This window comes from Pyrgilauda ruficollis, unplaced genomic scaffold (assembly GCF_017590135.1).
Source record: "Pyrgilauda ruficollis isolate IOZ18807 unplaced genomic scaffold, ASM1759013v1 scaffold70, whole genome shotgun sequence".
In the NCBI taxonomy this organism is placed as follows: domain Eukaryota; kingdom Metazoa; phylum Chordata; class Aves; order Passeriformes; family Passeridae; genus Pyrgilauda; species Pyrgilauda ruficollis.
In genome coordinates this window covers 784,688-810,784 of record NW_024528822.1, presented here as the reverse complement: position 1 = coordinate 810,784, position 26,097 = coordinate 784,688, and the positions used below count along the sequence as shown (strand labels likewise).

At 35.6% G+C, this 26,097-nt stretch overlaps 1 protein-coding gene across 1 annotated transcript in view; it reads left to right on the top strand.

Annotated features, from left to right (window-relative positions):
* Positions 1-26,097, top strand: part of RYR2 (ryanodine receptor 2) — a 384,205-nt gene that overhangs the window by 181,217 nt on the left and 176,891 nt on the right. Inside the window, exons 12-20 of the mRNA XM_041485449.1 lie at positions 945-1,101; positions 7,131-7,295; positions 8,308-8,429; positions 10,369-10,552; positions 11,259-11,394; positions 14,097-14,192; positions 20,298-20,416; positions 20,803-20,936; positions 24,598-24,839. Of these exons, the coding sequence (XP_041341383.1) occupies positions 945-1,101; positions 7,131-7,295; positions 8,308-8,429; positions 10,369-10,552; positions 11,259-11,394; positions 14,097-14,192; positions 20,298-20,416; positions 20,803-20,936; positions 24,598-24,839 (1,355 nt within the window). The remainder of the gene's footprint in view (positions 1-944; positions 1,102-7,130; positions 7,296-8,307; positions 8,430-10,368; positions 10,553-11,258; positions 11,395-14,096; positions 14,193-20,297; positions 20,417-20,802; positions 20,937-24,597; positions 24,840-26,097) is intronic.

Below are 26,097 nucleotides of genomic sequence, written 5' to 3'. Positions count from 1 at the left end.
TGTTAAATAGGTAAGTCCTTTAACCTGCTGCATCAGTGTGTCAGGGAAAATGAAAATTACTTCAACTTAAACCTGTGTAAGTGCTAAGGTAAGGGAATTTCAGAGTTCCATGTGCATACATACAAAAACATACACATAATACATACGCAGAATAAATACATTATTTCCGCTCCAAAATGCAGCATTCACATACATCTGCAAAAGTGCAAACTTTTGCAGATATATAACTGAAGAAATTTCTGTGAAGACTAGAAAAATTGTGACAATTTTCCAATCTAAAAAGCCTTTGTGAACGCTTTCATACTCCTTAGTAACCCCTACACAAGTTCAGGAATGAAACAGGAAGAGCAGCAGGGCTGAATTTTCAGTTTATGGCAAGAAGTTGGAAAACTGTGACCTGTACTTTAAGGTGAATAATTTTTGGGGAGCTTAGATAAGCTTTGCCTTTCTTCCTTCTATAGAATATGAAGAATCTGGGCTATTTTTTTCTTAATTAGTTTTCATATTTATTTTAGGATGTTTTCTATTTTGTTTTTTCTAGGCATTTCATTTTTGCACATTTATAGTGTGCTTAAAATCTGATGACTGCTGAAAGATCTCTGGGAGAGTGAAGAATGGCAGCTGCTGGTAGATGAACTGTTGGAGAGGGAACTGGCAGATCTAAACTCTTTGTGTACAGCATAAGCCTCCTTTTCTGTAGGCGGTCTGTACCTTCTCTCAAGAGGAATTCAGTCTGAACAAAGACAGCTTGTGCAAAGGAAGACCTTAAGATTATTTATTAGAATGGTTTTATTTGGGATAACCACGAAGTAGCCATTTTCTTGCTGATAATACAACATGGGAATTTTATATTTTGTAGCAACTAGTTGGCAATATATTTTACTTTAAAATATTATTGCCAGTAGTTAAAAAAAACTAATAATTTTTTTTATGGACTCTCTTAGGTGGAGTGGAAGCCACATTAGATGGGGACAGCCATTCAGGCTAAGACATATAACAACAGGAAAATATTTAAGTCTCCTGGATGACAAGAGTCTTCTTCTTACAGACAAAGAGAAAGCAGATGTAAAATCTACAGCATTCTGTTTTCGGTCTTCCAAGGTATGGAATCAGTGCAGCATTAGTATTACTAGTAATAATTCCAGTCTCTTTAGAAAGCAAGATTAAGATACTTTCTGTTTGTTGTGATTGCATTAATTATTAAAATTTTAAAAATTGATTAAAATAATTCCAAAATGCAGTATAATCAATAACTAGAAAACTTCTTTTACCATACATTCTCTATGTATTGTTTCCCGGCTGTCTGTCTGTGCATTTTTTTTTTTTTTTTTTTTTCTTGTTAATATGTTGCTTTTTTGTTGTTTCATTCGTTGGGTTGGGGGTTTTTCTGTACTGCTTTCCCACTTTTGAGCAGTTTACTCATTTCTCATTTGTTGTTCTGATTAACTTCTCTGCTGCTTCACTGCTTATATCTGCTGTCTGACATATTGAAAATTTTATAATGTTGTGAGTTACTGAAATTAACTGGGAAATTCAGGATTTCTCTCAGCAGATACTTTACTGTAGTCTAATATGATGTTACCAGAGTTTGGCTTGTCATTTTGATAGCTTCAATAAGCATTTTGAGTATAAACCAGTACTTTTGTAGTGGGTAAATAGTACTCTGATAAATTCTTAAATATCCTTTATATCTCATACTTTCAATCTGTAAGCATTTTGTCTGAAAATTTTCCAACAATAATTTTGTTATTGTAAAAAACTGTCTTCTAAAATACAATGTAACAGTAAACAGAATTATTGAATAACTTCTCTGTTATTGAATAATTAATATTTAATTTATATATCTATTTTTATTTATAGATATTTTTAAATTATTTGCCTGCTTGGTAAGATAAGAAAAGAAAAGATACCAAAAAGCAGATATATTGCCTTTTGCAACTTGATAACAAAGAACCTGTAGTTCAGGTGATGGTTTTGAGACCCAGACAATATATATTTTTTGAAACCAATTAGAAAATCATAGAAATGCTTAATTATTTTAGGACAATGCAGTGCAACCATACTGGGAATTTCCTGTTACAGTTACTATAGATTTCAACACTTGAAAACAAGAGGGGTAGAATAATTCACTTACTATTTTTTAAGATGGGTTGTCAGCAAGTGTTGCTTCAAAAAGTGTGGAACAATATACTATGCTCTACTGTTACATGGTTTATTTAGTCAAAAAAATACTCGTATACAAGAATTTTTAGCAATTAAGAATGTCACCTGTTGATATGGATAAGGTAGTTTGTCTCTATTTTCTATGTAGCACATGCACATGTGCTTTGGAGACTAGGTGATGCTGTATTTGAAGTTTCTTCTTTTTATTCTTTTTTCCCAGCCTGAATTTGGAAGTCTCATTTGAAATTATTTTGAGATTTTATATTTGGAAATGGTTTTGTTCTGCCATTCTCAAAACGAAAGGTTAACATTTATTTTGTTTTTAGTGGCCAAACCTATCCTAGGCTGAGCAGAGCAGAGACAAAAGGCTTTGGGGCAGGTAAAAACTTGTGATGGTAATCAATTCTTGAAGTAATGAGGGAATTTTAAGAGGGGCGTATAAGCTAATTAGCACATGACAAATATATTCTTATTGCTGTTTAAATATGTATTTTCAAAGAAATTGGAAGTCTGGAAGATCATATTTCATGTATATGTTGTGGATATCAATATTAATTTTTACAAATTACTCACCTGGAGGGAATTATAGTAAATGTTTTGCTGAAGATGAGTTGAGTCTGGATGCTTTTCTACGTCATGTGCCTTAGAATGACCTTGCTTAAGCAGGGAAGTTGGTCCAGATGACTCAGTGTGGTGCTTTCCGACCTGACCCATTCTGTGATTCAGTCTCCTGCTCTGGACTTGTTATAGGAGTGTCATGTTTCACTTTATTAGGCTAGCAGCATTAACAATTTTTAGGTGCCTTCCCTCTCTGGGAAAGAGTATTAAAAAAAAAGATTTCAAATTATAGGAGTGCAAGAAAGGCTTATGTAAAAAAGGTATGAAGATTAAGGGTCTCTTTTCCTCTGAGTATGTTTGAACAAACCATCCAAACTTTCATTTATATTGTTGTATGCACTTAGCACCCAAAAAATTATTGATGGATAAGAGGGAGCCCCCAATCTTCTTTATTGAGTACAGAGCATAAAAACCTGTGGGTATTTCAAGTGGCTGGATCTTTCTTATTGAAATTTCATCCCTTTTCTTGGTACAGGCATAATTCTTCCTTGCAGTAGCTGGAAAGAAGTGGGAAGAATTGTGAAGCTCCCACTTGTTGCACAACAGTAAGTTAGCTTTAAATAGGCAAAAACAAATGAGGGAGAGGAAGTTGTTAAGGGATCAGTTCCTTCAAGCATGGGAGTAGATAACTTCAATTTCTGTATGAAAAGCAGCTTTCATGTTTGCAGAGATGCTGCTGAAAATGTGTCACCTGCAAACCTGAAGATTCACGTGCAAGTATAGACGATCAACATTTATTTTTTATACTCTATTATTTGTAAGGGCACATCATCTTAAACATATTACCTTGCCAGTACTTCATTTAAAAAATAGTCCAGAAGAGAACTAGAAAGCGAAAGGGTTTTATTTGCTTGTTTTGTTTTATTTATTTTTTGTGAAAGCTTGAAAATATCACAAAGTGTTGCCAAACAGAAGATAAGGGTTTTCTGAGGAGCTTAATTAACAGTCACTTAATTTTTCTTTCTGGTAATCAGCTTTTGTTCTCTGGTTATCATATATTACCCTACTAATTATCCTTAAATGCAAAATATTTACAAGCCTTTCAAGAATCTGAAATTCTGATTTATTTTTTTTCCTTCAGTAGTTCTGCTTCATTCAGCACAGGATGTCCACAGATATCTACAATTTATTTACCAAATGTAGGGCTCTTTTAATAGACTTGTGTTTGTAGAGGTCAGGTTTTGTGGATTTTTTTCCTCTTCCATTTACTCAATATTGATTCTTTTTGATAAAGAATATTGTTTTAATATCACTATTCCACTGAAATAAGGTAATTTTACCGGTTTAGTAATGTTTGTACATTCTGTCCCAAGTCTGCTTTTCCTGTCTTTTCCAGTGGACAGGAACACATCAATTTTAATAAAATTTTATGGTTTGTATTTTATGTCTTCAGCTTTTTCTTTCTTCTTTTTTCTTCTAAAATTTAATGGAAACTATATTAATTTAGAAAGCAGCCATAAATAAGCTTCTTGCAGTTGGTGAGGTCTTAAAATATCAGTCCTGAAAGTGTACCACAGAGTATGGGTTAGGTCAGATGACAAGAGGCGAAGTTGAAAGGGCAATCCATTTTGGAATGTTATAAGGAATTAAAAAGAAACATTAGACTGAAACAATGGTTAAGGTGAGGCTTCACAGAATAATTTTTCAACACTAGAATGAAATAATTTTTTAAAAATTTTGTTCATTTAGCCCCAAATAGAAGTGGGAAGATCAGCTTGTGCTCTTGTATGTGTGGAATAAACACTGTTTATAAAGAGAACAGCCTTCTGGAGAAAATCTGACCTGTTGTTCAATAAGCCTGTTAATTTCCAATGCATTCCTGTTTTGCATTTCTGAGATGGTTTAGAGACTGTTGCAAAATCCATTTGTTGCTGTTTGGTCCAGTGTAATAAATGAAGATTTTTGATCCTTGTTTAGACAAGGCTAGCATCTGAGAATGGGTCTAGATTACAAATAAAACTGAAGGTTTTCTTTGTAGAAATGCTGTAGGAAGAATTAGCAGATGGTTTGGTAATGACAGGTTACATATGTGGTAAGAGTGTGGCTGGAAACTTGCACCATGCAATGTCTGTGCCTATGCACCATTACTAATTAGTGACGTGCTGATTTCTGATATTTTTCAGATCCTCATTTTTGCTGATGAGCTACTGTACTGTAGCTAATGAGATTGATTCACTGTATGTACTTTTACAGCTACCTGCTGTTTATTGATGTGAACTGAGCACTCCATTCAAATCTTCCCCTTTATAATCCCCTTTATAAACAATTTGTGGTTCCTGTTCACTCCCACAAAAAGCTCAATGTCTTGCAGCTCTCAAATGAATGGTGTAATGCCTGCTGCCCCCTTGACACTATATAATAGCTTTCCTGGCTATTATATTTATTTTGCAGAGCTCAGTTTAATGGGATTGATTTCAATCTGGGCTTTAAACATACATGTAGAGATGTTAGTATATTTACATCAGTGAGAACAGAAATCTTCTTTGACAAATTGTTGGTGCTGCAATTTTTATGCCAAGTAAATTTAATTCTAATTGGAATGGAGATTTCAGTATCAAACCCCTTCACTTTCTGTTACAGCCAGTAGATTTTTAACAAAGAATGCAAAAATATGTTAAATTAATAATCTCTCATGTTATTTACAGTGCTTTATGAGAAAATTTGTGAATTCTTGTATTCGCATCTTAAGAAATTAATTGAGAGACCTGCAAAAAAGAAAATCTTACAATGTAGAAGCACAGTATGTGTTCACAGTATCTTCTAGTTATAAAGAGAGTTCAAAAAACTGGAGCTTGAAATCAGGATCTATTTTTTCCTGGATCATCATTTGTTTGCAATTGCAATATTATAAGTGGCTTTACAATTTCCAACTGTTACTACATTCAGGTTATTTGTGCTAGCTTTTGAAATAATTGAATACACCATTTAGAGAAATCATATGAGAAAATAATAGGTTAATAGGAAATAGAGGCATGCAATAACTCTAAATGGCATCAGATTATTAATAAATCAGTTACTACAATATATCAATGGACAAGATTTTAATAAGAATTTCAGCACTTAAGAAGTGCTGAAAGTAATTTACGAGGTAGTGAAATTAACATCTATATCCAGAAAGATTCAGAAAACAAACTGAATTGATGAATATATTATATCTGAAAATGTAATACTAAGAAAAGGAGTCATAAAAATTTCACCTCCATACTATTGTACTTTTTTTTTTTCAAATGCTTCAAAATGCATTCATGGCTATAGGCTGAAAATCTTGTCAGGACATTTCCCTTTACTTAAAAAAATGCTTTAAAAAAACCTATAGTAAGTTAGAGGTTGTTTTCTGTTTGTATACATGTGCCAATTTTTCTCAACTTTTATGTGAAACTGTCTTCCCACATTGTCAGGGCACAAGTGTATGAAGTAATCATTCTTCTGATCTTTCCTGATGGTAGACAGGTAGAATAAGAAGTTGTTTTTGTCACACTATTTGTAACATTGCTCTGAGTAGCTGCAGAAAGATGCTTGTCATCTCCTGCTGGTCAGGAGAAGCCCAGAATGTTGAAGCTGTACCTGGGTAAGGGGCTTATTTTGCATACAGAATGTACAGCCAAATAGGTGTATCGGTCAGTTGAACCTTGTGTTTTTGGAGAGATTAAACGGATGATCTGCCAGGAAGCAGGATGCATGGTATATTTGTACAAAAAAGTCTGTTCGGAAGTAGATTTTCCTTAGGAGAACAAAGCAAAGAACTGTTTGGGATACTACATTTCCTCTCCTGAAACAATTTTTGTCTCTACAGGACACTAGCTGGAATGATGTGTTGTCATGCCATTAACAGTTTGCAGGCCAATCATGCAGAAATATATGGTTTTTTCAGGAAGTAGTAAGCCCATTGTAGGGGAGTGACAGGTTAAAGGCCATCTCTCAGTGATTGTTGGATGGAGCTCATCTTTTCCAGTCTGTAAAAATCCCAAATGCTCAAAAAAAATCTTGTGGAGGTTAATGCCTCATTCAGCTAGGGGAATCAGTGTATCTGGGGTGGTTTTGTAAGCTCTTATGTTTCATTAATTACATGTACTGTCAATTATGATCCTAGTTCTTTCCTATGCAGGTGAAATGAATGCACACAGCCTTTCAAGTTTAACAGGCTAGATTTTTTCATCGATGAGGTTTCTCTTTGTCTATAACTAAAAGTTACACTTTCCCATTTTTTTTAGTAATATCTTTAAAGAAGGATCTTTAGAAGAAGAAATATTCTTTCAGGTCCTGTTCTGGATAATTTCCTAATATTTAATTTTTTATGCAAATATTAACACATTGGTTGTTTTTCATGTATACATTTTTTTGTTCATCAGGAAAAGTTGGACATAGGCACAAGAAAGGAGGTGGATGGAATGGGAGCACCTGAAATAAAGTATGGGGATTCAATATGCTTCATACAACATGTAGATACGGGCTTGTGGCTCACGTACCAGTCTGCTGATGCAAAGTCTGTAAGGATGGGTTCTCTGCAGCGAAAGGTAAGGCTGCAAACGGGAATGCGTTTCATTCACTCATAGGGTGGGTGGGGGCTGGGGGGTTGGGAAATGAAGGGAGCTACATGAGTCAGGTAATTTCTGGATTTCAAGTATATTAAGATGAAAGATTGGGATTTTTCAGTCACATATTGAAAAGTTAAGTGGCATACTGAATTCTCAAACTGAAGACCTGACAAAGTCCGTGTGTTAACCTGTAGATGTTATCTCACAAATATTGGTAAATCTGGATGAATTTGATTTCAAACTGAAGGAGGTTTTTTTCTTCGATGTAGTTTGGATTAAGGAGACTTTTAGTTCAAAGTATTTTTTCCACATTGTAAGTGTATTACCTTTTGTGCTAGAATGTTCAAGTCTTGAGTCCTGAGAGATTTCTTTCTTTATAGAATAATCACAGCCATGCTGAATGCTAGCTCAGCATCATAAAGTAGGGAAAAGATTCTTTTGCAGCTTAACACTGTAGTGTTTTCCATGACTATTTGAGATAGCAGACATACACAGAGCAGAGGTTTAAAGAATTCATGTGGATTGGATTGGACCATCCAATCCATTAGAGCCATGATAACTAGACATGAAAAACTTAGTTATTGGAAATGACTCAAAGCATGGTCAGAAAAGACCAGCGGCACTCTTAGAAATGAGGACCAGTAAAGAATGCATTTTATGACCTTTTCTGCTTTAGGGATTTGCTGCTCTGTAGGGGAAGTGCTTTTAATGTTGATAAAAACAAAGAGCAAACAAAAATCCCTTAGATTTTTTTTAAATAAAGCATGTTGTTTCAAAAGCTGTAACTTCGAGATTATTATGGCACTGAACCTGCTGGCTCAGTACAGGTGCATCCTTGGACATGAGAAACTAAACCATGGAACTACCTGTTTTTAATAAAATTGGGGTTTTTTCTGTGACCTCATCATTTCCTAGCCTGCCTTCCTATGTGAGTTTTCAGACTTCTTATTTAATGTCTCATTTTGCAGTGACTTCTTGCTTTTGTTTTCAGGCAATAATGCACCATGAAGGGCACATGGATGATGGTTTAACACTGTCCAGATCTCAGAATGAAGAATCCCGTACAGCACGTGTCATCCGTAGTACAGTCTTCCTTTTCAACAGGTTCATAAGGTGTGTTTTTAAAATGATCTGTTCTTCACTTTTTTTTCTATCCAGTTTTATTCAAAGTTGCCATTTTCACAACAGGGAACAATATATCCTTCAGAAAAAATAGATCAGTGCTTCTCAAACTGGACTTTGTGTCAATTCTTTGTGTTATCAGCAGATAAGCACCTTGACTGATACTGGTCAATTTTTTTTCTCTATCTTCTAAAATTAATTTATTGCTCAATCTTGATTTAAATGCATAAACATACTGAAAATACAAACAAACCATAAAGAGATTTTTCCCTGCCAAAATTTGCTTTAAGTCATGTGGTGCATAAATTAGCTTTTTCTTTTCTAAGTATGGTTTTCAAAGGTGATCTTTCTGGAAAAACCTGGAAGAATGAGATAACTGTGTAACTGCAGATCAGTAGAAACCACAAATATACTGAAGAAGTTCACAGTATCAAGGAGAAGTTTTATTTAAAATGATACCTTCTTTCTACCAGGATATTACACTTCGCTTATTTGTTCCTTTTTAATGCTACCTGTTTCTTTAATATTTTGAAACATGAAAAATGTTGTATTGTATTCTATAGTGATTAGCCATTTAAAAATCCTGTCAGATGTATGCAATTTGCATTTATCTTTCTATTCCTAAATAATGCTGATAAAATGCTAATTCTCAAAAGCTTGTGATTTCAGTAATTGATGAAAGGCCCTTTCATCAGTGTAGCTTGCATTAGAAAAATTATATGCAGTAAGACTCTATGGAATGATAAAAATTTCGTAAGAACTCATTTGCCACAAGAAAAACACAATGTGGGAAATAGTGACCTGAAGTAACCATGTCCTAAATAAGGGCATAGACAAAGACACAGACATATTAATTTGTTGAAAAGCATATAACAAGGTACTTAAAAAAAACCGGGACAAAATCACCATCAGGAGAATTGTCTGCAGTATGACATTTGAAATACAAAGGAAATGTAAGCCATGGGTCACTTTGTAAATAATACACCTTCACAGAAGTTTCTAAGAATGCCATAAAAGATAAAGATAGAGAAAGGCAATTTAATGATAAGGTTTCACAAATCAAGGTATTGCTAAATTACAGTGGAGATTTTTGTGGAGTGCACAGGGATTCCAAGGCAGTGTTTAACAGTTTAGTTTTGGCAGGCAGTTACTTCAAAAAGAAAAAGCTGAATTGAAGAGGATGAAAATTATTCTTTTATGTGTATGCTCCAGTTCTTCCTCACAAAGTCAGTAGAAAAATTGTGCTTTGGATAATATGCTCACGATAAAAATTAAGTTTTAAAGGTAACTTTGGTAGTAATCCTTTTGAAAATTTGCATTATTTGCAAAGGGGTTCAGTTTAGCCAGGGGCAGGTGTAACATGGATGAGAAGAGTCAGCTCTCTACTTCTAAGAGAGAATGTTCATAGACTTCAGCAAGGCCAAGCTTGAATTGGATATCAGGGAAGCAAAAAGGCTAAGACAGAATGTGTATAAGTGCTGCATCTTTCCACACTGAAAAGGGCTTAAGAACAGGTTAGAGATGTGTTTGAGAGCCTCCATGGACAATCTGGACCCTCCACAGCACTGCAGGACTGGTCTCTTTAATTTCTGTCAATTCCAGTCTCATGATGTTTTGTACTGGTTTACAAACTTCTCTTCATCTTTTGCTCTGCCTCTGAAACTGCTACAGCCATAGGCAGAATATTAAAATGTGGTATTTTGATTTGAAAAAATATTACCTGAAATAACATTTTTCATTCTTTCTCATTTTGTTTGGGAAGGAAGGGCTAGGTTGTTAAACGGAGAATGGGCAGATATGAAGAATTTTTGACAAGTTGCTGTCAGAAAATGAGCTTTGGCATCTAAACAATCTTTACTTTTAAAGAAAGAGTTTGAACTATAAAGTAAAATAATTTTCAATTCTCAGGAGAATTTGCATCTTCTTGCAGGGGCCTTGATGCTCTCAGCAAGAAAGTGAAGTCTTCCACCATCGATTTGCCTATTGAGTCAGTCAGTCTGAGCCTTCAGGACTTGATTGGCTACTTTCACCCCCCTGATGAACATTTGGAGCATGAAAACAAACAAAACAGGCTCCGAGCACTGAAGAATCGCCAGAACCTCTTCCAAGAAGAGGTACTTCTCTCAGTTTTGCTCCTGACTTTCCATTATGTTGTCTGCAAGTATTCTTTCACAGCCTCTGTAGTGTAGATGTCTAATATGGGTGCTTAGAGTGGTTTATTTTTGTCTTATAAGAGTCAAACTACATTAGCATTTGATACATTTGAAATCTCTGTATCTGCTGGTTTTCCTGCCTATTTGAAGAAATACATTTATGGCCTTACTTCTTTTTCCCTTTGTAATAAAAAGGTGACCTTGTGCCTTGAACTCTACCCACAATTTTCTCCTTATGTGTGAATAAATTTTTTCTGTCATAATCTCTAGGTTTAGAAGGATGTTTTCATTTACTAAGCATTCTTTAAGGCATTTTTTTAATATTGTGTGTTATTTTTCTGGTAATAATAGTTGCATAGACTTTGTCAGATGCCTAAATGTCCTCCTCGATAAAATCTTGCCTAAAATTATGTCATTAATACTGTTTATTTGTGTTTTAATTTGGCCATCCTAAATGGCAGGTGTTTATTACCTCCATCAAATTTTCTGTTGGGATTTCTGTTGAAAATTTTCTGTTGGGATTGCCTGTTTGACTTCATGCACATGCTTTTGTGTTTTGCATATCTGGTCTTTCATGTTTTATTTTCTTAGATTTTTGAAAATCTTTTGTGTTTGCATCTAAAACTCCTTTTTTTCCCTCTGACGATGTAAGCTTTTTTATTTTCAGGGTATGATCAACCTTGTTCTTGAATGTATTGATCGCTTGAATGTATACAGCAGTGCAGCTCACTTTGCAGATGTAGCTGGGAAGGAAGCTGGAGAAGCATGGAAATCTATTCTGAATTCTTTGTATGAATTACTAGGTAAGACATATTATGGATTACTTGGATAGTTTTAGCTCAAAATAGTGAAGAATAAAGAATTGTTGTAGTATAGAAGAATTTCCACGGTCTAGAAACTTAGAATACAAATTAAGTAAGATTTTTGCATTTGTAGTTATTTTATGTATTAACAATCAATTAAACTAGTTATGTCGGGAATTATAAACATTTTAAAGTATCCAAACTAGGTCCAGAGAGTTAGCATCTCCATGAAATCAAATGATGACCTTTTGGGGTATAGCTGGTTAAAATTCTGTGGTTTGGTTATTCGTAGATGCAGGGTAGAGTTCAGTTTTTTTTTTACAATTTAGTTTATCTCTTGTTGCATTAAGCACAGGGCAGACTGGATGAAGCAGTAGCTTGATTTCCAATTGGCAAGGGTAGAAAATTCCTTCTGAGGAGTCTGCCTGTTTTGTACAAAGTATTGCTTCCATGGACTTGTAGTGATGAGAACAACAAACAAGCTTTTGTTGACTTCCCAGTCTTTGTGCCCCTACTGCCCTCTGATGTTACTTTTCTAACTGCATTATCTTCTGGCAGCTAATGCTCAGGAAGCTTGGCTTTGATCTGGCTATGATGAATTTGTACATTGCTCTGTTCTGAATAATGCTGGATCTCTACAGTAATTACAAGGATGACAAATGGATATTGCTTGCTCAGTCTTGCTTCAGCAAACAGTACTTTGTTTTTTGAGTCTGCATATAAATAAAAGTAAACTGTAATGCCAGAATTCATGTCTTTTGTCATGTCATTGACGTTGTGTTGTATTTCACTGTGATGAGAATGAAGGCATTTATAGATGCCGAGGCTGAATACTATCGCATATAAAAATCATATAATCTTAGAATGGTTTGGCTCATAAGAGAGCTCTAAAGATCATCTAGTTCAGCCATCCTGATGGTAAAAAGATACTTCCTTATATTCAATTTAAGTCTACTGTCTTTCAATTTGAAATAATTGACATATGTCTACTAAAGCATCTGTCCATTCTCTATTACAAATACATACATTCACTGTGAACTTGTACTAGATCCTTTTGCATTACAAAAGAACATGCAGGAGTATATGCAGTGATATGATGTTAATGTCTGACTGACCACATTGTGGTTTTTATTTCTTAAAACTGAATGTCAGTCTTATTCAGAGTAATAGGCAATAAGAAAAGCAACTGTAGGATGTTATTTTTTGTTTGCAGTTTAAAGTGTCTGTGTGCCTCATTTAATACACAGCTTTATCCAATGAATACTAACCTTTCACAAACTTGTGCTGAGCAGCATTTATGAAGCCATCTGTGTCTCATTACTGTTAATGAAGTTAAATTTAGTGACATGTTAAGCGCTGAACTGTTACTACCTTCAATTTATGTTCCTATCTGAAGCACAGTGAGGTTGTGTGGCTTGCCTATAACCAATAAAAAAGTCACAGTCAGAAACAGGTGTTCCTTAGTTCTGGTCTGTGTGTTTTAACAAGATGTTCCCCTTCTTATGATTCCAGAGTATTTTCAAATAACTGTGGTCATGATTACTCAAAGGTGTAAGATTTCAGGGTGCACATTTTTTTCTATTATATAATACAGCAATAAAAAGGGTTTTGCTTGTTTGTTTTGCTGTTAGGTTTTGATTTTCCTCATCAGAAAACTAGTGAGGAAACTGCCAGTTTACAGAACTGTCAGTGCTCCAACATTGCTCTTCCTCTTTGCAGATAGTTTAATGTCATATATATGTTATAAGTCTAAGTTTAGCCTTTTATAAATACAGCAGCATAAAACCATAGTAAAATATACTACAGGGAGTTTGTATAGATTTTAACAGAGATTTTAAGAGGCCATTGCTTCTTAGCAGGACCAACAGTCTCTGCTGCTGGAAGTAATCACAGAAACTTCAAGTTGAAATAATTTGTTGGTGGAACTGGAAAAAAAAATCTTAAGAAAACTGGTTTGTGCTGTTCCACACACCAAACAGAGATCTCTGTGCCTCAGTCCTTTCTTGGAGTAGAGGAGAGGTTTCTCTGAGAGCCTGTGTTTGTGCACATACCTGCAGATGCACATAATCCAGGACAGGGAAAGCTTGTGGGTGCCTGCAGTGTTCAGGGAGATTTCAGTTCAGTTGTACCCACCAAGACAGTGCATGATTCAGTCTACTTCAGCTTAAAGCATGAGGGTGGAACAGATTCAAAACTGTTACTTCCTCCCTACAACCTTGTCAAAAGAATAGCAAATAGTTCCTAGACATCTATCTTGTTTTACTTCCTATTACTCTTGAATAAATGCATTGTAACAGAAAATAATTTGGATTCATCACCTATGTTGTTAGCTTCACACTCTGCTTTTGCAATGTTTTCTGTCATTACAAGAACACTGTTTAACAGAAACTTGTTTCTATAGTAGCAGCTGACTTCTGTGGTGTAAGTAGGGGCTTTTTCATGTAAAGCATTTTGTATGGATTATTGAGATGATTGTAGAGCCAAAATGATCTAAATTCCCTAAAGGTCAGCTTGATAGCAAAGGTATTTCTGATGCTGAATTCTATCACTTATTTAATTTTAAATCTAGAACATCAACAATAAAGGTTAAGACTCTGTCTTACTGGATCCTTTCTGACAAGAAAAGACAGAATTTTTTAAAATTTAAATGCACTTATAACTGTGATTCAGTTTCTCTCTCTCGCTCTGTCTTTTCCCAATAGCGGCTCTAATTCGAGGAAATCGTAAAAACTGTGCTCAATTTTCTGGATCCCTTGACTGGCTGATCAGCAGATTAGAAAGACTGGAAGCCTCTTCTGGTATGCTTTTTAGTATTTTAACATCCTTATTTGACCAGTTCTAAATTCTTTAAAGTTGAAATACTTGTTCAGCCTAATTATAATGAATTTATTATGAGAGAGTAAATTATTTTAATAAAGTGAGATTTATATTTGTGACATTTTTTACACACTGTTTCAGTTGTACTTCTACTTTGAATACTTCTACTTTGCTACTTTAAGTTCTAGCAGTCTTGCCTTTTCCTCGACCGACTGGATGTAGTATTACCTTTTATTTCAGAAAAACAAAGCATTTGATAAAATAGCTGTTCAATAGTGTAAATTGTGTTGTTTCCTAATTCTAGTATCTTCTATTTTCTTTATAAGTCTGCTTGTTTTTCAGGATTTGCATCAAACTAAATATAACAGGAATCAAATGGATGGAATAGATATAATTTGTTCTGCCTGACAGTGTTTACCTACATAATACATATACATTCCCTTTTGAATCACCTCTTTTGCTCCTGAGGTGTAAATTTCTATATAAAATTAACAAGAAATGTTTTTCAGTAGCAGTTGAGTCTGTTTTGCTTTAAATATAGTACTTTTTACAATTTGTTTGGAAGGTGGCCTCTTGAGACCTTTTCAAGACTTCTTTTTTGCAATAATGCTAGAGTAAGTTCAAAGGCCAGGAAGATTTGTAGTCAAACCAATGGGAAATATAGTTAAAATAACAGTGTTACATACCTCTCCAGTTACATATTTGTAACTTATTCCCATCATTTTCTTGGTTTAGTGTCATGTGTTATTTCATGAACTGGAATGAACATAATGATTGACTGAAGAGTTGTCCTCAGGAACTGAAGTTGCATTCCTCATACGATTTTCCCTTCCTCAGTCATGTGTCTGCCACAGACTGATGGTGTGCTCAGGAGTCTTTGAAATATTAAGGCCAAGAAGGAAGTATGTCCCCCATTGCAAAAGTTTTTTGTTTTATATTAGAAAATGATAAACATTAAAAAAAAAAAAAAGTCACAGACATAGCACAGCCTTTTACAGTGGCATTGATAAATGAAAAATACCCTGCTATTGCTTAGTGTTCCGTGTAGTTCCAGGAGTTGTCTCAGTGCAGGACACCATTTGGCATATATTAATAAATTTCCTACCCTGGTTGTATTCAATGGATCAGCAGCAGCTGTGAGAACAGATGTGTCCTGTAGTAAACGAGGTGTTTGTGTTCCCCTCAGCTTTGTCATTAAACATTCATGGGTATTTTGTTTATTTGCCATAAATCTGTTCCTGAGATGAACTGACCAACAACATGGGAACATATTGTCAAATGTCAGTGGCAGGAGTGTTCTCCCTCTCAGAGCTGAGGGTAAACTGGCACAGCATTCACTAGCTGATTGACAAGATCTGCGGTGGTCCATTGCACTTGTAAGTGCACTTGTAAGAGCAGTTACACACTGATGCTTCTCCTCTTGCAGGTTTTTCCCTTTGTTAACTCTAGGGGCAAGCAGAGAGTTTAAAAGTCAGTTATTCTTGGGGCTGAGTCTGGTATAGAAACTTTGAAGCATTTGCCCAAGTAAGCCCCTCCAGACAGCAATGTTTATGGAAGTACTTTTGCAGAGTTTTGTTCCATGTTTTAGTTGCAGATCTATAGCCTTTAGGGCTGGGGACCTGTTTCACTACAGGATTACTTCCTACTCCTGGCATGCACCTGATCTGTTTCAGCCTGGTATGTTTATGCTCTGAATGCTTGAGCAGCTCAAAAGATAAAGCAACAGGAACATGAGAATCTTTGCCTGTATCACTACGTTAATTCTCAGCTGTTGACTCAGACAGATGGCTGCTTCCAGCACGGGTGGCTAGTTAGAGGTTTGCAGATCATCCTGTCATGGCAGCTTCTACACTGGGGTTGGTGATCCTAACTAAACACATGTCATAACTGAACATAAATTATGTTGGTTTACATTATTGTTTGGGGAACCTGCTCTGCAGATGCTGTGATCTCCTTGCTCTATTGGGCATTTGAGTAACTGAATTTAAACTGAAACAAACATTTGAAAAATGTCAAAATCATAAATTATTTTTCTGCTATGCTCCACCTTTGGTGTGACAGCATTAATTTAAGGAGAATGATCTCACAATTATGCATTTGCATGGGATTTGATTACAACTTGCTTAATTTCAATGTATATCACAAGATCTTATTGGTGAAACTATTTCCTAAAAGAGCAACTTTTACATCTGAAACTCTCAGGGTAAGGGCTTTCAGAAATAATGCAAAACTTTTTGCTCAGCTTTTGGAGGTGCAAGATGAAATTTCTTATGACAGCTCTAAAAATGCTGTGTTACATGGTTTCTGTTATGTACATATGTATTTTTAATTTTTAATTTCAAACCACAGAGTTTTGAGAATTAAAAACTTAACTGTTAATGATAGTATAGTAAGGTATGAGATGCATTCTGTAAACTGCAGGGTATTCTGACTCTAGTTGCTGTGAGTAGTGAGCCTCCTGAAGTGCAGCAAGAACTCTGAATGTACTAATATTTGCAAAACTCATTTGTTCTGAGTTTTCTGCTAGGAACTGGGCCACTTGTACTCCATTCCCATGTGTGTTAGTAACATAACTTCCATGTTGCCTCCAAAACTGATTTTATAATAAAGACTTTTTCTGGTTTTGAGGGAGTCATTTATAAAAGATGCTAATTAGGCTGTGATTTTGTTATCTTGAGAGGCACAGTAGTTTTAGCTTTCAGTATGTAAATGTAATGTTCTGATTTTTTTTGTGGGATGCTTGCTTGCCAGATTTCAAGCTTTATTTGGCTTGATGGGCTGTGGCTATTCACTGGTTTGATTTGCAGTGGTAGATCTTCAATAGGAAGAAATACTGAAATATTTAATCTTTAAAAGAAGAAATATTTTAATCTTTAAACTAAGAATACTTGGATACATATATTCACATAGAATGATTTTTTTTCCTAAGGTAAAGTGTTTATGAGAAAGACCATAACCATGTTCTGTTAATCACACCAAAATGAAGTTCACCTTCAACATTAAAGTTGTCAGCTACATCTCCTACATGTGTTTTCTTGAATGTATTGCAATAAAGACTTGATGCGACCAACTATTGTCTATAACATTCCTGGTTTCACTTTTTTCTTGTACTGGAACTAAAAGTGTTATGAAAACAGAACAAAGCCATTAAACATGTAAACAGCAACTATGAATTGATTGTACAAATTAGATCAGAAATTGATTCATTTCCTGGGCTTCACTGAAGCAAAAGAAGGAAAATTACTATCTGTCCAAGCAGAAATATGTCTGAGAGCAGACAATGTTAGAAGTGAGATATCACAGAGCTGCAATGCAAATGCTTCAGCTGTCTCTTCAATCCATAAATTAAGATTAGATTAGTCTTTCACTCTGAAATATATTCCAGATGGAATTAACTAGCCTTTCTATAATTTTAAAGGCATTAAAACATAGGTAAAAAAATAGAATACAGCAAGTTAGTAATCTAATGTTGAGGAATACATTCAGTGCAGGAAGCTCTGTTTACAGCATGCAGTTGAGCTGCTGGTTAAGCTCTGGGTGAGATGAGAAGCCTTGAACTGCTGACTTGTAGCATAGCAAAGGAACCTGTAGCCAGGGCAGCTGACACTCAGAGACACAGCAGGAGTCAAGGACCCAGATTTCTGCATGCTTAGACTGTAAGGGTATAAAAGCCCAGGAGCCCACAGACTCACAGACTGTTCTGAGTTGAAAGGTGCCAGAAAGGATCACTGTGTCCAACTCTTACATAAATGGTCTGTACAGGGATTGGACCCACAGAATTGGTATTGCTAGCACCATGCTCTAACCAGCTGAGATAATCTCAGGTTCCCGTCTTGGGGATCTGTCCTTGGTAGCACCCAGCTTGAGTTATTTTGTTATGTACCACTATTGAATTATTTTAAGGATTGGGACATTTGAGACTCTGCTATGAGAAACTTGGAGTTGAGCTGGCAAGGAAACCTGGTTTGACTGTGCAAGTGTGGGCTGTATATCTCGAAAGGGGCCATGGTCCAAGCTCAGGTGGTGCAAGAGTGACTGCCAGAGTGGCTCTTGAATGGTTGGACAGGGAAGTTTCTCCTACACAATTATCCTCTAAGTAAAGGTTTTTGGAACCAGATGAAACCAGGTTTTAAGGATTTTTTTTCAAGTGCATGCATTTTATTCTAGTATTCTACAGTGTGACATTAGAGGAATCAATATATTGTCCTGAATATACATGCTTCCTTTCATCTGCTAGTCATTAAGAAAATTTTCACTCTCCTTACTATGAACTCTGCATATCATACTGTTTAATTGTATTAGATTCAAATGCTTACCACTTTACTGCCTTGAGGAGCTCCAGTGAAATTAGAACAAGTATTATTCTCTTTAATATAGATAATCTAAAAGTGAGTCAGGCTGAACAGACACTGTACACTCACATGCGATTTTTTTCTGAAACACAGGGAACAAAGCATATTTGGTAATTAGCAGTCTGACGATATAGTAATTCAAGAAGGTGCTGGGGCAGCTGGGCCTAATTGATAACATGCATTTATTATTGCATGTTTACATCTTCAAAGGATTTTTAATTCTGTTATTGACAATGTTAAGACTGCAAAATGAACCCTGTGTACTATTTTAAGACAAAAGGTTATGACTCTACCTACAGAAAATTCCAAGGATATGGTTGCCACACTTCTGTGGTGTCATTTAATACTGGATTGCTATTTATATTTATCAAGTGTGTTTCAGTGCTACAATGAGATGTGGCAAACGTCCAGTTACCATGTTTTGAATGGTGATTATTGTACATTCCCAGATGACTGACCCAAAGCTGTTGATCTTGTTCTAGGTTACGCTTCTAGGTTAAGGATCCTTTTGTAAGACTTTTTTAACCTCCCTAGGTTTACCATAATCAGTGGCCCCTGACCTCATCTAGTTGGTAGGCTGGGTGGACTGTGCTACTGCTATGTTGCTACAGAGCATCTGGTCTTTTAGATGGCTCTCATGACTCTTGGGTTTTTATAATTTTTAAAAATATTGTTACTGTCAGTATTCATACAATCATAGAATGGTGGAATAATGGAAGTGCACATCTATTGCAACATAGATCATACCACTGCCAAATTCAGGTTTAGTATGTTCTGTTATTTATAATTAAGGCTTCTTGTGCTTAAACCTTCAGGGCTACAGAATCACTTTGGGAGTTCACCCCTACCTGCATTTTCTGTTTAAATATGCATGATTTTCTCTACAAGTACATTAATCAACACACTTTGTTTGAAACCTATTTATTGGATGAATCAAATGATCACTTATCTCTTGTCTTTCACCTTTTCTACATTTCAGTCCTTGAGTAATTCCTACTTTTTATTATTGATGACAGCCTATGTCCCTCAGACCTCTGTAAAAATATTAAATAGTATGGGGATAAAAGGTGATGGTGCTGTAGGTTATCTGTAGCAGCTGATCTTCTCTTCCTCACTAGGATTAAAGAAGTGCCAGAGTACTCTCACTGAGACAGAACTATCACACAAAAACACTATTTTTCCCACATCCAGGGGAGTTTGCAGTGCTACAGTTTCCTTGAATGGAAAGAGGGCATGGCAAAGAGCAGAAGACTCATGCTATGGATTTTGGTTTGCAAGGATTAAGCTGAGTGTTTGGAGATGTGGCTTGAATAAAGCGCTGAAGACAGAATGATGAGAGCTGTACATTGCTAATAGGAATTGCATATATCTAGATTGAAGGCTGCTTCTCAACTTTCCTTCCTTTTATTTTTCTCATTGTGGCCACAACTGTAACAACAGATAATGATGAATGGCATGTACAATATTTCCCTTTTCCAAAAGCAGAAGATCCCAGAGGAGGTGTTGATTTGGTCCAGTGCACATGGGAGTTTGTTTCATTTCCCCATTGCAGAGAAATGTTGTAAGGCTAATGATTCTTCATGGCAATGACTTCTGCTTTATTGAGTTTGTTTGTCATATACAATGATTTTTGAAACTATTTCATGTTCATGAGCAACAGATTGCAAACTATTATGTACAGTTATGACATTATATGCACATCGATGAAATAATTCTTTTTTCCCCCCCCACCAGGAATTCTAGAGGTTTTACACTGTGTGTTGGTAGAAAGCCCAGAAGCTCTAAACATTATTAAGGAAGGACATATTAAATCAATTATCTGTCTTTTGGACAAGCATGGAAGGAACCATAAGGTAGGTAGAGACTAAACAAGTATATTTACATGAACAGAGCAAGCTCATTCTTCTGTGTGGAAGTTAATTTCAAATACTTTAGTGCTGTTTTGATAATGAGGAATGAAACTTATCCTAAAATATATGAGCAGTTTGAAGAAGCAAAGAGAAATATTACCTTCTTATTGGTAAAAAGCATTGATACATAACAATTTGTGAGGGAAGTGGGAAGAATGTTTTAATGTTGAGAGGATTTCAGAATTGTTCTAAAAGAAAACCACTGTATTGGATGAATTATGTACCATTACATGTCTTCCAGTAACAAGATATAGAGCATTGCATTGCTTGAAGTAGTTAACCATGACAATGAGAAATATTTAAGATTAAAAGAATCTTTTTTTTTTTAGGTTTTGGATGTTTTGTGTTCTCTCTGTGTTTGTCATGGAGTAGCCGTGCGGTCTAATCAACATCTAATCTGTGATAATCTCCTGCCAGGAAGAGATCTGCTCTTACAGACACGCCTTGTCAACCATGTGAGCAGGTACAAAGAAAAGGAAAAAAAAATCTCTATCTATGAACAAAGAAAAAAAACCCAACTTGTGCTTAAAAGAAATAGTCACTACAGAAAATCTCTTTTACTTCCAAAACTTTTGTTATGATTTTTTATTCTTACTTCTTTACACTTCACCATAGTGATTAAATTTGAAACGTGGGTCAGAGAGAGCTGTCACAAGCTATAGCTGTCCTAAACTGTTTTAAGTCTGCAAAGCTGTAGTCTCTTCTAAAGATTATAGTCTAGATCTAGCTGTGCATTCAAAGTATTGTCAACTGATGTTCTGTGATTGCCTTTATATTTATGATCTTGTGAGAATTTCTTAATCACCTTTGGTCAAAGTTAGGAATTTACTGCCAAACACCATCATCAGTGCCTAGAATATTTAGAGTGCCTTCACCCTTCCTTCCAGTGACACATTTTTAGATGCTGCCTTCAAGCAGGTATTTATAACAAAATGAAGCTAGTACCATCTTAAATTGGTAAAGTATAATTTACAAATATTATTAAGTAAATGTTTTTCCAGAATTTAAATTGATGCTGAGGCCAAAGAATGTGGCCTTGTGTGAAGATCTGTGGGGTCTTCTTCTGTCTCAAGCTTGTTTAGTTTTAAAAGTCTCAATCATTGCTTGAGAATGAAAATTCAAATACAGAAATAGTACTTATAATTCAGAGTCCATAGGATTTACTAGATGCTGAAAACCATAAAAAACCCACACTGTATATTATAAGGAGGCTACTTAAAGCTAAAGGATCTGGGGAACTGATTGTCTCCCTTGACTTGGCATTGGTGGGGCCACACCTGGAATACTGTTTTCAGTTTTGGACCCCTTGCTACAAGGAGGACTGTGAAGTGCTGGAGCTTGTCCAGCACCCAGCAATGGAGCAATGTGTTCCCCGGCAATGGAGCTGGGGAAGGATCTGGAGCACAAGTCTTATGATGAGTATCTGAGTTGCTTATTCTGGAGAAGAGAAGGCTCTGGAGAGACCTTATCATTCTCTGTTTGTCATGGAGTAGCCGTGCGGTCTAATCAACATCTAATCTGTGATAATCTCCTAATCTCTAATCTGTGAGAAAGGATGCTGTGGCCAGCTGGTGGTCAGCCTCTTCTCCCGAGCAACCAGGGACAGGACAAGAGGACATAGCTCCAAGCTGCACCAGGAGAGGATTGGACATCAGGGAGAAGTTTTTCATGGAAGAGGTGGTTAAGCATTGGAACAGGCTGCCCAGAGAAGTGACAGAGTCATCATACTCCATAGTGTTCAAGAAATTACAAGACATGGCACTTAGTGCTGTGGTTTAGTTGTCATGAAGACATTTGATCAAAGGTTGGACTTGATGATCATGCAGGTACTTTCCAGCCTCAGGGATTCTGCAATTTGTGTTTGAGCTTCCGGGATGACTTTGGATCTTTTACAAGGAACACAGACTTGTCTTTCCCAAATAAGATGGTAGAAAAAGCAAATTAGTTGCTCCATATTTTTGCTTCGTATTAGAAAGGTGTGAATGAGAAGATTCTCCCCATATTCTTGCAGTTATAGGGAGAAAATATTTTCTTCAAGTCAATAAGACCAAGGAATCATTGAAGAAATTTAGTGTAAGACAAAGACATGTATACCTTGATCAATAAATATTTGTCAAAAGAACTTTCTAAGGTATTACTGGAACTTTCGAAGATATTGCTTTTTAACATACTTTTTACATACTTTTTTATGGAAAATTCTGTTCACAAACCTCTTTTGAACAAGAGGAATTTGGCTGATAAGGCTGATTAAATTGTGAAGTCTGGGCAAAAGCATAATAAGCTTCTACTCTGTTCAGGCCGAAAAGATCAAATTGGTGATCTTGCTAATAATTTACAAATAATAGACATTTTCTGGAAGATAGATTTGTCAAACACATTTTGTTTTTAAGTGCATTAAATTTTTGACTTGGAACAATGTGAATAGTATCTTTACTTAGACATTTTGGCAAAAGACAACCCAGATGCTTCTAGGACAGTGTATTCGTCTTACCTGATAAAATTTGTCATTTTATAAGCAACCAGATAAGTACAGTCTGCTTTTACACTACTTGTATTTAACCACCCATACCAGCCTTTCTTCCTCCCCCTGCATTCCCGCTACCAGAAAGCCTATTGGGACTAGCTTAGAGCTACATTTTTGTTGATTAGTGAGTATAAATGGAAAAAGAATATATTTATACAAGTAATAACCCAATCAAGTGAAGGAATGTGAAGGCTACATATACTCAGTATGGAAGTTTTAAAGATGTTTTCCAATATGGGTAACCAACCATTGAAGAAATATACCTAGTACTGATTTTGGATGCTTCTATGCTCTATGGTTTTAATTAAAGATTGAATGTCTTAGTGCAAAGCTGACACAGAAATGACTGCCTGGAGACAGATTTTCCTTGTATGAGAGTCTATATTCAGTATTATTCCCAAAATCAGATTAGAAAAGCATGGGATATTTTCCCTTTTTTTTCCCTCCCTCATGACCTTTAGATATGACTCTACATACTGCTCTTCAGCTAGATATTGAATAACTGCAGTAGTAGCTTGCCTTTTTTTAAGTGGTCTTGTGAACTACTGTAAAACCAGTAGCAGTAGGAGCATCACATTGATATTAAGGAGTTCTCCAACCACTGCAAATTACTGAATTATACAGGACTTGGAACAAAGAAGGAAGAGCTACAAGAGAATTTTGAAATAGGATGACTCTTCACTTTTGTATCATTTAAAATGTTATTCTCTTGAATGGATAATCACTCTTACAGAATGCAGTTTTCTATGTAAAATTAAGCCTGCAATGTGTACTTACTACACTTGTGTTGGTAACTGGTGAATAGCTGTGATTTTTTTTTCAGGATTTAACATCTACTAATTGTTTAAACACATAAACCAATTTCTATTGGCAACTGAGTGAGGATACTGTTTCAGTTACTGAAGCACACGTTTTTTTAACTTAAAATATATAGACCATTTTTCACCAGAATAAATAACTAAATATACTGTCTTCTGGGAGCTAAGGTCTAAGATGCTGCCTAGAGGGTGCCCCAACTTGTCCAGAGTACAGATTGCTATCCATTGTTACTCTTCTCATGGGGGCATAAATGGCACAGCAAGCTGAAACCTGGACAGAATCAACAAAGACTATAAATCTTTGGGAGTGCAAATGAAAAGTATTACAGCTGAAGCTACCCCTTTTTTCCATTTTTCCAGTTAGGGAAACAGGTGCAGCCAGGGGCACATGGAAAAGTCAAAGGGTAATGGGTACAAGTATCTCCTGGGGAAATTCTGATTGGAGAAAAGAGTAACATTTTTCAGAATGAGAAGAATCATTAATTGGAATTATCTTGCTGGGGAAGTGGTGGATTACCCAACACTGGACATGTATAATATTCAGCAGGACAGTGTGCTGGGCCATCTTGTTCTGACTGTGCTTTTGTCAAGAGAGGTTGCACCAGATGGTTCTTGAAGTCTTTTCCTACCTGGTAATCTGTGTGTTTCTGTGAAGTAAAATTACTTCTGTTGTTTTAATCACACAAAACTAGCTTGAAATTTGAGTCAATTAAAAGTACGCAGCAGCTCATCTTGTCCTTGAGATAAGATTATAATCACTACTTTTCTTCTTCCTGTTTAAGCATGCGACCCAACATCTTCTTGGGGATTAGTGAAGGCTCAGCCCAGTACAGAAAATGGTACTATGAACTTATGGTGGACCATCTAGAGCCCTTTGTGACTGCAGAATCAACTCACCTACGAGTGGGCTGGGCTTCAACAGAAGGCTACTCACCCTACCCAGGGGGAGGAGCAGAATGGGGAGGAAATGGTGTTGGTGATGACCTATATTCGTATGGCTTTGATGGTCTACATCTGTGGTCAGGTATTCTCTTGGGTTTTTTTGTGGTTGTTGATTATTTTTGTTTAAATATTGTAATTGTGTTTGCAATCTCAGTGAATTTGGTTTCAACAGCAGCAAAGTGAATAATTTATTTCAGCTGACACTTGGAACATACAGAAAGAGTACCCTGTATCAGAATATGATTTAAACTGACAATGTCCATTGAAAAAAAATTGGTTTGTATGAAGTAATGCAGGTAGACTAATAATTTACATTTCAGCCTGGGATTTTGGAGGGTGGGTGGATAGGGGACTGTGTGCTCATGGTAAGTATGAAAATTTTATTTAAAACTTCACAGCTGCAAAAATTGAAGCATGACAAACAGTCATATGGATTTGTAATTCCCCTGTGGTAGTATAAGAACAGTCTGACAGATTTAAGTAGCAGGACTCTTCATTTTTGATTTTTGGTTTGTTTTTCTTTTTCAAGCCAGATTTTTTTTTGTGAGTCTTTAGGAGTTCAGAGATACTTTAGAGGTGAAGAAGATTTTTAAATATTTTTTTTTGCCATACATTTAAAACGATATTTTTTATGTAGTGATGTTTTATTTGCATATATTAAGACTGATTACTGCAAAACTTGCACAATCACATTCCTAGCTTTCATATGATGTATTTGCTCAGGTATTCATTTTAAAATGTTCTTGGCTTACTTCAAATCTAATAATTAACGGTAATTTATGCATGAAGATTCTAGTGTTAGAGAAAGCTGATCTCAGTATCTAAAGCATTTTTATTTACTTTTGATTCCACAAATACCTTATTGTCTCTTCAGACTGGATTAGCTCAGCAAAATCAGAATAATGATAGCTTGTTCTCTTTTGTCTTATTCTTTTTCACAAGTTTTGACTTGTGAAAAGATTCCCAGATATCATTTATATTGTGTAGTCCTACACTTGGACAGTCCTGAACTTCTTGAAAGGAGATTTTACTGTGATTTCATTTTGCTGAGAAGATTTTTTTTTTCTTTTGATTTTTGAGAGATTATTGGATAGTGGTGAACTAGAGAACATCCTGGAAACTGGGAAAGGCTCCTTGGATTGGCAGTTCTTTCCACCATGAAGTCATGAGCAGGTTTTCTAAAGCACCTTAGCAGACAAGAGAGATCATTTAGTGAGTCAGCTGCATCATCCAAAGTTTTTGCAGTCTTGAGGCATTGTAGCTAGATACATGGAAAATAATATAGTTTTACATTTCAAAAGAACATTCTAATGAGAATAGCAAGAGATTTTATTAATAAA